The following is a 12,534-nucleotide window of genomic DNA, read 5'->3' as shown; positions in this document are numbered from 1 at the left end:
TCCAACCTAAGCATGAAACCCACTGTGAAAGAAGCCCACATGTCCACCAGGTGAGTCAGCTTTCGTCCTGGGACAACTGGACTGGGGATGCAGCTTGGGTCAGAAGCCAACCCCTTAACCCTGAATCAGACATATATATCCACTCAGGCATCAGGTCTGACTCTGAGTCTTGTCCTATAGCAGGTGGGAAGGTGATCACATGGTAGGAAGCACCAGAAAGCCCCTTGCGAATGGGTGGGAACCAGAAGGGCCTGAGCCACACGTACTCAGTTCCTTTCTAAAGTCACCAACTATGTCACTACTCTTCCCCTGAGGAGGAGCCAAAGACAGTCAGAAAGGGGCAGAATCTACTCATCTTTGCTATTTCCAAAAAAGTAGGATTTCCTCTTTAGCAGTCTCAGATAGGAGCCTGGGGAAGGTGAGGTGCCCTTATAACAACTTGTTGCTTACTGAGAGCTCTGTTGTCTAGGGGTCAGTCCCAGTTCTGCCCCCTGTTAGCAAGCCAGTTAGTCCCTCTGAATCTCAAGTTTATCAGCATAAAATAGTTGAAAGGCTATCACTAAGTTCAAATGAGATAAAAATGGTGGAGGGCTCTGTAAGTCATGTAGCCCCACGCCTGCCCTGGGAAGATCTTGTCAGGACACTGCAGCAGCTCACATAAAGGCTGCTGATGGTGTCCATGTGCAGAGCATTATTTATACACAGTCACCCTCCCTCCAGGCTTGGATTACAGAGCCCTACACTGCTGTGTTCCTCCCAGTCTTCACTGCCTCTGACTTAGAATATCTCCTTACATACAAACACCCCTGGGACTCCTCTGAACCAAGAAGATAGCCTCCATTTTGCTCCTTCCATTTCCTTTTACTTTTCCAGCTGTTGGCCCAGGGGTCTACACGGAACTTCCCCATCACTGAGTGAGACTCTTCCTCACACTCTGCAGTCTAGTGGCTCATTTCTCTCACCCCCCAGAAAACACTGAACCATAACTTGCCAAGTCATCAACATCTTCAAACTTGTTCATCACTCTCACATAAGGGAAGCCCTACCCTCTGCTGTCCTCCTTCTAGAGAGATGTGACATAGTACCACAGCTGGGAGATCAACCTCTGCAGCTGGGCAGGGGTTGAAACTCAGTGCTGCCACTTACCAGTTGGGCAATTTTGGCAAATTGGTTAGCTTCTCTGAGCCTGGGAGCAATAATAGAATCCTTTCCCCATGGACACTCCCATGCAGATTTCCCACGGGACAAAAAAAGCATGTAGCCTAGCATGGTGCAACTATTACATTTATTTAACATCCTTACTCCCGAGGTGGTTTCTTTTTCTTTCTCTCAATGCCCCAAATATGGCTGCTCTACAAACGTAGCCCAAACCCATCCTTTTGAAGAGTTCATTAACTAGCCCAACATACTTTATCCACTATTCCTAGTCAGGATCCATATCACGACAGCCCAGAGAGATAGGGCCACTGAGCCAAACCAGTATGTTTAAAACCATATTGGCCACTGATCCTCTCGGAAACACCTCGATTTTCAGCCAGACACACACTCCATTATGGAGTCATCTACAATTTCCTCCTTCTTTCATCTGCCCCTTATCGTTCATGCCTGAATACCATTTCTTTTATTAAATGTCCCCCTTTAAAACTACTGTCACTATTTTTTAATCGTGTTGGATCTGGCTAGTAACTCCCAACTGGTCCCTCCCCTGGGCTGTCCATGGTCTTTTCCTCTCTAGCCAACCTTCCATACAAAAGCTGAACCCAGCATTCCAGCCCTCAGCTCAAAAATTAACCAGCTGGTATTACTTCCAGCATAGCTGAATCAGCTCCTAACAGGCTGACCTTTCCACAGATAAATGTAAACTTGAAAAAAAATACAAAAACAATTACCCAAAAGCTATGAAGAGTGAACAAAAGCAGGAAGATTTTGGAGAAGACTCAAAAAACTTAAAAAAAAAGGACCACCATGGGATCAGTTTTTCTTTAATAGCTATAACCTGAAGGCAGTCTCAGGATCAGGAAAGTGTGGAGAGAATGTCAGAATGGACAGAGCCAGGGAAAGAGAGCCCTGAATTCTGTGTATAGACTGTCCCCATCTCTGCGTGATCCCTCAACTATGTATGAGTGGAGAAGACTCAAGACAGCTTACAGTTGAACAGAAATACTGCATTTGAGTAGCTGCCCACTGCAGGTAAAGCAAAATTTGTAGTTTGAATCCAGCCTAGTTCATTTCTTGTTAAAACAAGACTATCAACACCCTTCAGAAAATACATCAGAACTCAGAGATTCAACAACATAACATTCATGATGTCAGGCTACAATCCAAAATTACTCAACATAATGAAGAACCAGCTCTTTATGGAGCTTCTTATGGAGGCCTTCATATGTACACAGCTTCATATGGAGGCCTTCAATGGAGGCCAGCTCTGTCTGATATAATCCAGATGGCTAAAATTTTCAAACAGGGACTTTAAAGCAGCTACTTTATACTTGATGGAGTAAAGGAGAATATACTTGGAATGAATTATAAAATGGTAGAGAAATAGAAAATATAAATAACTAAATAGAAATTATAGAACTGACAATATGCAATATCTGAAATTTAAAAATTTTACAAAAGTAGCATAATAGTGGAATAGACATGACAAAATAGAGCCAGTGAACTTAGAGACAGATCAGGAGAAATTACCCAAATCTGAAAAGTAAAGAAAAAAACCTTGAACAATAACAACATAACAGAGCTCCAGGAACCTTTGGGACAATAGAAAAAGGTCTAAAGTACATAAAACTGAAGTCTCAGAATAAAAGGAGAGAAATATTGGAATTCCTTCCAAAGAAGATTTAGAAGATGCCCCAAATTTGATGAAACAAATTCAAATGAATTTATGAATTCAAAAATTTCAGTCCCCCCCCAAAATACAAAGACAATCACACCGCAACACATCAGAGTCAGACTTAGAAAACCAAAGAAAAGAGAAAAATTATGCAGCCTTAAAGAAAGATGGAGACTTTACCTCTTTCATGTTTACATGGATGGAGCTGGAACATATTCTCCTTAGAATCTCAAGAATGGAAGAAAAAGTATCCAATGCACTCAGCCCTACTACGAAACTAATTTATGGCTTTCACATGAAAGCTATAACCCAGTTACAACCTAAGAATAGGGGGAAGGGAGAGAGGGAGGGGAGAGGTGGGTGAAGGGAGGGTGATTGGTGGGATTACACCTGCGGTGCATCTTACAAGGGTACATGTGAAACTTAGTAAATGTAGAATGTAAATGTCTTAACACAATAACTAAGAAAATGCCAGAAAAGCTATGTTAACCAGTATGATAAAAATGTGTCAAACGGTCTATAAAACCAGTGTATGGTGCCCCATGATCGCATTAATGTACACAGCTATGATTAAATAGTAAAAAAAAAAAAAAAAAAAAGAAAAGAGAAAATCTCCCAAGCAGCTAGGGAAAATGAACAGTAATTTGAATAACTACAGATGTCTCATCATAAACTATGAAGGACAGGCACAGTGGAACAACATCTTTAAAATGCCAAAAGAAAAATAAACAGCCTAGAATTTATATCCACGAAAAAAGTTTCCTTTAATAAAGAGATTTTTCACATGAAAGAAACCAGAGAATATGTACTTCAAGAATGTCAAAGGAAGTTCTTCAGGACAAAGAGAAATAATAGCAGAGGGAAGCGTGGACTTTCATGGCAGAATGAAGAACATTGGAAAGAGTGAGTATCTGGGTACAAACAAACTGGCTTCTGCAGCCTCCAAGATGACCTGCAAACTCCTCAGCCTGACGTCCAGTGCCTCTTACCCCACTCTGCATCCTATAAACCTCTTGCCCTACCTATTTTCACAAGAAGTATAATACTTGTGACCTTTCAAAGATTCCACACTTAGCCCATTTCCAATCTTTACAGATGCTTCTCCCTCTACCCAGAATGCTCTTCCTTCCTCCTCCATTTATGCCATGGAAATCCAAGTGCAAAATGATTCGCCATCACTCCTTTGTTGCAACTCAGGGGCACGTTCTTTTCCAGACCTCTGCTGTGCATTTCTGTGTGCAGCTCTTGGGAATCTAACGATGAACTAAAACACATTGCCAAAATGCTTGTTTTTTTTTTTTTTATCTAGTTCTCAGAGAAATAGTATAAGGCAGGAGGGCAGGCCTGGTGACAACCAAGACTCAGGGAAGCCGATTGGTTTCCATTAAGCTGCACAGCCAGAATATGGCAAAGCTGGTACTAGCACTTGGCTCCTCAGATTCTCAGCCTAGTTCTGTCTATGTCTACTTGGCCATACTAACACATAACTTATGATGCCAGGTTTCAAATGATCTGCAATATTCTTAGATTATAAACTTTCCTTTTTTTTTAGACAAAGTGTCACTCTGTTACATAGGCTAGAGTACTGTGGCATCAGCCTAGCTCATAGCAACCTCAAACTACTGGGCTCAAGTGATCTTCCTGCTTTAGCCTCCCAAGTAGCTGGGACTACTGGTGTCCACCATAACACCCACATAATTTTTCTATTTTTAGTAGAGACAGGGTTGTGTTCTTGCTCAGGCTGGTCTTGAACTCCTGAGCTCAAGCAATCCTCCCACCTCTGTCTCCCAGAGTGCTAGGATTACAGGTGTAAGCCAAAGCACCAAGCAGATCATAAACTTTTCAAACAACTATGCAAAACTAAACATTAAGAAAACACCACGATATACCCTCAGGTTAGGAATTTCAGGCTTGGAGGCCTGGTCAAACTTCAGAAATACTTGTAAAAACTACAGAAATCCAAAACTCTCATCAGATCAACTGAATGAGGCTCTTTCTGGGGCTGTCTCTAGGGTCTCTATTTTTTAAATGTCCTAGAGGTTATTCTGATAAGCAGCCAGAGCTGAGAACCTCTTCATTACATGACTAATTACCAAATGACTAATCTAAACTGCGAGAAGAGAGAAATGGATATGGGCTGGGACGCCAAGAAAGAGGGAAATCTGGGCAGGACTTTGAAGGGCATTTGGACAGGCAGAAAGAGAAGGGGAATGTTTCAGGCCAAGGGGAAAGGGGAGATGTTCAAGGGATTGAATATTTCTGAGCAGAGATGTCATCTAAAGGAATCAGGGTATACATAAGGAGGAGAGTCCAGTGGCCAAGACAGAGGATGAACTGAGAGGGTAAGAGGCAGGAGGCCAAGGGTAGGGTGCTTGAGCCCTATCACACGCTGAAGGGATGCTTCTGCCCACAACCCTCGCCTTGAGGCTCTTAATCTTAGGCCAGCTTGGGTGAATTCTACATTCTGTGATATTTCTCTGACTTTCAACCCCGTGAGCCTGCCCCTCTTTCACAGGTCTCATCCTTGTCTATCCTGTGTTGATATTATTCTCTTAGACTTTTGAGTTTCTCGAGGAGTTTTTTTATCCTTCTAACCCCTGATCACTGATTCTCAACTGGGGGCAATTTTGCATCTAATGAGATGCTGCTATAATTTACGATGCACATTTATATGAGAAATTTCCATACCCAAATGTCAGTAGTGCCAGCAATCAGAAACTCTGGCCTAGATAAAGTGACAAGCATACTTCATTGCTTTATTAATAAATTAAATTCACTAAGTATTATTGTCTAATAAATCTTTGATGACTATCTGAACAGCCAAGTGAATGAAAAAAGCATTTGTGTCTATCAGTCACTGTTGACTTTCAGATTGTTTAATTTTATAGATAGTAAAGTTATAAAAAACGAAAGACTAGGAAGAGCAATGTAGAATTGCTAGCTTTTATTATTGGTAGGTTCATATAGACATTAAAAATAAAGCTATCAATGACTATAACTGTTACTTCATAAAATTAAGACAGTTTTAATAATAGAAATATAATATTAATAATAAAAATTAAATAGGAAGGATATTGCCAAGAAGAGTCAATATAGCAGCCAATATTTGCTATAGGCTAACCCTGGACTACCACCCACCAAAGTGAGAGCCTCTGAATGAGACTTTAAGCTCCTTGATGGCAGGGCTCCTGTCTTATAGGTAGCTTCTTGGCTCTTAATGCTGTGCAGCTCATGGAAGGCTGCCAAGTCTCTCCCTGTGGCAGGCATGCTCACTGCCAGGCCACCTGTGCTGCCCTACCTTATATTCCAGGGAGAGCAAAGTCTCTGTCTTGGAAGTCCAGTTCCACTTGTGAACTACGTAGCCCTTTTGGTCATTGGTGGTTCCGCCTTCCTCATCCAAGACCAAGACATATGGGCAGCTAGGAGAGACACAGAAGTGAGTAGCTACTGCCAGGCCCCTGAAGGGAGCCATTACCACTACAGACCATAGGCAGGAGGAAGGGTGGAGTTCTACAGGCAACCTCACTTTCCCTATCTGGTATGGTCTGAGGCCCCTTAACACCTGCTGATGCCTCTAGAGGAGTCTACAGGGAAGGGCCAGTCTGAGGGAGATGATGGAGACTCAAGCTAAACCCTATTGGGGAAGAAATGGGATTTGTGCTCTACTACCTAGGAACATGAGCATATAAGATAACAGGCATCAAAATAGGAACTCGAATATTCTTTCCAAGAACAGTTCCTTAGGAAAAGCCAGATAAAATCAACTTTGGGCTGGCAAGAATATGTGCTTCTCTTAAGAGACCCCACACAAGTGGTATTCGTGCCTCTCTTTGACCCACTCTTGGTATAAAATACTTTCCCCCATAAAGAATTTTCCATGAATCTAATAAGTAATCAAGAACTTAGTTCTCTGGGGTACAAAGTGGAGTAAGACTTGGGAATTCCTCTCTCATTGGCTGTGACATGGATCTGACAAGTAAGGACCAACCCTCAAAGTCTCTATATACCTGTAGGCACTGCTTTGGCCCTGACTCCCTGCCTTACTAGCCCTCCAGTGCTACCTGGCTCTCACTTTGACCAGGAACTCCAAATCACCACCTTAATCTCCACCATCATCCTGAGAGATACTTCCCTAAGACTAGAGTTCCCCAACCCACTTACCGGGTCTTTAGGTTGTAGTGAACACAGCCTTGGCCGTCAGCATTGAACAGGGCCAGGAAGGAGACAGCAGGTGTATCACTAAAGAGGCAGGTGATGGTTCTCCCTCTGCAACAAGTGGGGATCTGACACATAGCAATGTTTCCAGAGGGATAGCTGGCAAATATGGTCAAGTAGAACAGAATACTCTCCAAGTTCTGTTCTTGGGTGCCCCATGGAAGCAAGTCTACATGTTAAAGGGTTATTTGGTGCATCATTACCCATCTTCAAAGACCTTCCCTGCATTTTGCATAAGTAACAATTAATTAAATGATTACAGAACCCAGCCCAGCCCTGGGTGCTTTCCTGTATTGTCTTTTCCTTACAACCATATGGAGGTAGGTAGTATTATCTCTATCCCACAGATGAGTAGGTTTTTGCTGGGTCTGGGACATGGAGAAAGTCCTAAGTAAATGAGAATGTGTCTGTCACTTTATAGATGAGGAATCCAAAGTGATCTGCCTCATGCCACATCATAAGGAAGAGGCAGAGACAGGATTTCATATCTGAAGTCAGCAGTATTTCCTAATGCTGTCAGGCTGCCTCCACTTCTAATCAATCTAGGAGGGCAGGCAATGTCTCCTTGTCCATTTCCTGGTAAATAGGCCTCAAGAAGCCTTATTTCTGACGTAGGGGGATGTAGTGTTGGTAGGTACAAATTTCAGTTGTACTCAAAGAGACCAATTGCAGTGGGTATTGCTGGGATCTGCCCTCCTAAACCTTGCCCACTAGCTAAACAAAGAAATTAATGAATAGACACTATGAAAAGTAACCTAATGGAAGTTCTGGAGCTAAATAGTACAATAACTAAAATGAAAATTACTGGACAGGTTCATCAGCAGATTAGAGCAGTAGAAGAATCAATCAGTATACTTAAAGATAGAGGAATTTCAGGGGTATTTGCGAAACTTGGTAAATGTAGAATGTAAATGTTTTGGCACAGTAACTGAGATAATGCCAGGAAGGCTATGTTAACCATTGTGATGAAAATGTGTCAAATGGTCTATGAAGCGAGTGTATGATGCCCCATGATCATATCAATGTATACAGTTAGATTTAATACAAAAAATAAAATATTAAAAAAAAGATAGAGGAATTAAAATTATTTAATCTGTAAAATAGAAAAAAAAAATAAAGAAAAAGGAATAGGTTTCCGGGACCATCAAATATCCCAATATATGTATAACGGGAATCACAAAAGGAGAGGAAAAAGAAAAGGGAGAAAATATTTGAAGAAATAATGGATAAAAACTTCTCAAATTTGAATTCTAGACCTATGCTGGACCAGAAGAAAATCCACTTTCCTGAAGGACTCAGTCCTGGCAGGATTCACCACCCACTGGATAAAGAGCCCTGGGCCTTAGAATAAACATCAGCAGTAGCCAGGCAATAGTCACCACAGGCCTTGGGTGAGACTGTGCTGGCTGTAGGTGTGACCTAGGGCATTTCCAGCTTTGGTAGCCATGGGAGTACTTGCATTACTGCTTCCCCAACTCCAGGCAGCCCAGCATGGAAAGTGAGACTTCATCTCTTTGGGGAAAAGAGAAGTGAATGAGAGACTTTGCCCAGTAATCCAGGAAATTCTCCCATATCTTACTAAAACCTCCCAGGTAGTACCACTTGGAATTTTCAAGAGTTACAGAGTTACTGGCTTAGGGCACCCCTAGTGCTGACATGGCAGTGACCAATGACTTAGATCACCACATCTACATCAGGCAAAATTATCTTTTGAAAATGAAGGAGTGATTAAGACGTTCCCAGATAAGCAAAAAATAAGGGAATTCATTTGAATTTGGATACCTGGAAAGCCTTTCAAGAAGGATGGGTCCAAATAAGCCTAAACCACAATGATTAGAATAAATACCTATCTCTTCAATGCCTGGACACAAACAAAAATCCATAAGCATCAAGAACATCATAGGAAAACATAACCTCACCAAACAAACTAAATAAGTCACAAGTGATCAATCCCAGAGAGATGGAGATATACGACCTCTCAGACAAAGAATTCAAAATAGCTGTTTTGAGGAAGCTCTGTGAACTTCAAGACAACACACAGTAGGAATTCAGGATCCTATCAGAGAAATTTAATAAAGACATTGAATGAATTAAACAAAATCCAGCAGAAATTTCAGAACTTAAAAATTCAATTAACTGAGAAACACATCAGAGTCTCTCAACAGCAGAACTGATCAAACAGAAGAATTAGTGGGCTTGTGTATGAAAAGGAAGAGGAGGAAGAAAAAATAGAAAAGAATGAATCATGCCTATAAGATTGCAAAAATAGCCTCAAAAGGACAAATATAAGAGTTATTGGACTTAAAGAGGAAGTAGGGGAAAAGAATGTGGTAGAAAATTTATTCAAAGAAATAATAAGAGAGAATTTTCCAAACTTAGAGAAAGACATAAATATTTAGCTACAAGAATATTGTAAGTCTTATCACTCAAATAAGACTACCTTAAGGCATTTAATAATCAAACTCCCAAACGTCATGGATAAAGACAAGGAAAGGTCAAGGCAAACAGCAAAAAAAGAAGGTAGGAAAGACAGTCTTGCATTGTGGCAAAAGAAAAGAAACAAATAACATAAAAAATCTCCAATACATCTGCCAGCACACTTCTCAGTAGAACTTTATAGGCCAGGAGAAAGTGGCATGGCATATTCTAAGTGCTAAGAGAAAAAAAACAAAACAAAACAAAACCAAAAACCCTTTTAATCCTAGGATATTATATCCTGCAAAAATGTCCTTCAAATGTGAAGGAGAAATAAAGACTTTCCCAGACAAACAAAAGCTGAGGAATTTCATCAACACACCAGGCCTGTCCTGTAAGAAATGCTAAAGGGAGTTCTTCTATCTGAAAGAAAAGGATGTTAATGAATAATAAGAAATAATCTGAAGATATAAATCTCACTGGTAACAGAAAGTACACAAATCCAGAACACTCTTATCATTCACTGTAATTACAGTGAGTAGTTATATGTTGAGTAAAAAGGCTAACAGACAAATATGCCAAAAATAAATATAACAACTTTTTAAGATATAGAAAATATAAAAGATTTATAAATGGACAATAAAACATCAAAAAGCAGGGGGGATGGAATTAAAGTGTAGAGGTTAAGTTTTATTTTATTTTATTTTTACCTTTCTCTTCATGGAGTTAAATTGTTATCAGTTTAAAGTAATTGGTTATAAGATATTTTTTGCAAGCCTCATGGTAATCTTAAATTAGAAAACTGCTAACCTTGGCTAAGCAGAAGCTTTCTGCACGGTGAGACTGGGAAGAGAAGACTCCAGGCATCACTGGCTGGTGGGATCTGCCCAGAAACATCCCTTTGGGGACACAGGGAATCAGCAAGAGACTTCTGGACCCCATGAGGAGGACAAAAGCAGTGGAGAACTGTCAAGTGGTTACCTGTGTTCGTTCCGTCTAATCCTGCCGGCAGCTGTAAGTATAGCAACAGTGAGATTGCAAACTGGAAAGACCTTCCTGTGAGCTGTTTTTTTTTCTTTTTTTTTTGGACTTGGCACTCAGTTGAACTACCTTGGGGGAACTTGGGCGAGAGTCTCGAGGACTTTAAGTGTTGTCTAGAGCCCCAGACTGAGCTGCTGAGGCAGACGGAGCTAATAGTGTTGAGCTGTGGGCCGCACAGAGCAAGGATTGGGCGGGAGCGAGTAAGCTAGTGATTGAGCAGCCTAAAGGCAGGGACTGAGATGCCTTACAGCCTTGGGCCTCAGGGGCATAGAGTGAGACAGGTTTTGGCACACTGGGTAAGTGAATAGCCACTTCAGGAGTGATCCCAGAGACAAGTGCTTTCCTGGGAAAGCTTCTGCTTAGCCGAGGTTAGCAGTTTAAAGTGTCTTTTAAGCAAGCTGAGGAGAGATTTAGGGTTTCCACTCTGCTGGGTTTGAGAAATCAGCAGAAGCCTCCAGTCTCCATCTTGTACAGTCATATCAGCATTGTGAATAATATCTCATACCCCAGAAGATCACCTGTTGCCCAGACAATATTCAGCAAGATATATATACTGCTTTTTAAAAAAAGTCAACATTTTCCCTATAGATTTTTCTTTTCTTTTTACATTTTTATAGTTTAAATATAATTTTCCATTGTTGCCTTCTTTAACAATTAGAATTTCATTTTTGCTAGTGTTTCTACCCCTATTATTTGGTTCCCCCCCAATTTTATCCTTTAAAGTTTTCTGTTTGCTTGTTTTGTCTGCTAGCATTTTTGTCTTTCCTCTCTACTTGGTGGAGGTGGTGTACTGTGTTTGAACAGGCTAGCAAAGAGCTGCTGACCTCAAGGGAACAACCCAACCGGCACCCCCAGAGGTTTGGGGGTTTTTAAGGTTGGGTCAAAGTACCCTACGGTACACCTATATTGCTCCTGTCTCCCTCTTTCTGTGCCTCTCTTCTTTTTTTCAATATTCCCTTTTACTCACCCCCTCTCCTTTTTCTTTTTCTTTTTCCTTTCCTTTCCTTTCTTTCTTTCTTTCTTTTTTTTTCTTTCTCTTTTCCCTTCTTGCTCTTCAATCTGCTCATCCTTCTGGTCCTGTACCAAAAGGACTCATCGAAACCCTAGTCCAGACTCATGGTAACTTAAAGAGCAAGAGGAAGCAAAAGGAAAATTAAGGCAAGGAAACAGATAAAAGAAATCACTCATGAGGAAGAATCAGCAGAAAAATCCTGGCAACATGAAAAACCAGTTCAGAACAACCCCCCTACGGAACCATGAGGTAGCTACTGCAGAGGATTCCACCTATAAAGAAATGTTAGAAATGACAGAAAGGGGATTAGAATACAGAAAATGAAAACAATGAAAGAAAGGATAGAAACAATGATGGAAACTGCTGATAAAGTGGAAAATAACCAAAAGGAAATCCAAAAACAGAATCAAATAAGAGATGAACGATATGAAGAATATAGAAAGGATATAGCAGAGCTGAAGGAACTGAAGCAGTCAATTAGGGAACTTAAAGATGCAATAGAAAATATCAACAACAGATTAGACCATGCAGAAGAAAGAAAGAATCTCAGAGGTAGAGGAAAGCTCTTGAGATAACTCATATAGTTAAAGAGGCAGAAAAGGAGAGAGAAAAAGCAGAATGTTCACTGACAGAATTATAAAGGGACTTTATTATTTTTATTTTTATTATAAAATCATAGCTGTGTACATTAATGCAATCATGGGCACCATACACTGGTTTTATAGACCATTTGACATATTTTCATCACACTGGTTAACATAGCCTTCCTGGCATTTTCTTAGTTATTGTGTTAAGACATTTATATTCTACATTTAGTAAGTTTCACATGTACCCTTGTAAGATGCACTGCAGGTATAATCCCACCAATCACTCTCCCTCAGCCCTTCCCCCCCCCTTTCCCATATTCTTAGGTTATAACTGGGTTATAGCTTTCATATGAAAGCTTTTTATAGTAGGGCTATGAAACTAATACATTGGATACTAGTACATTGGATAATTTTTCTTCCATTCTTGAGAT

The 12,534-nt window shown here is 40.6% G+C and overlaps 1 protein-coding gene across 1 annotated transcript in view; it reads right to left on the bottom strand.

The window, feature by feature from the left end:
• Nucleotides 1–12,534, bottom strand: part of C8H3orf20 (chromosome 8 C3orf20 homolog) — an 85,357-nt gene that overhangs the window by 36,107 nt on the left and 36,716 nt on the right. Inside the window, exons 6-7 of the mRNA XM_053599836.1 lie at nucleotides 6,995–7,147; nucleotides 6,132–6,252 (exon numbers count right to left, since the gene is read on the bottom strand). Coding sequence (XP_053455811.1) covers nucleotides 6,132–6,252; nucleotides 6,995–7,147 — 274 coding nt within the window. The remainder of the gene's footprint in view (nucleotides 1–6,131; nucleotides 6,253–6,994; nucleotides 7,148–12,534) is intronic.

This window comes from Nycticebus coucang, chromosome 8, assembly GCF_027406575.1.
Source record: "Nycticebus coucang isolate mNycCou1 chromosome 8, mNycCou1.pri, whole genome shotgun sequence".
NCBI classification, from domain to species: Eukaryota; Metazoa; Chordata; class Mammalia; order Primates; family Lorisidae; genus Nycticebus; species Nycticebus coucang.
This window is presented reverse-complemented; position numbering and strand designations above follow the sequence as displayed.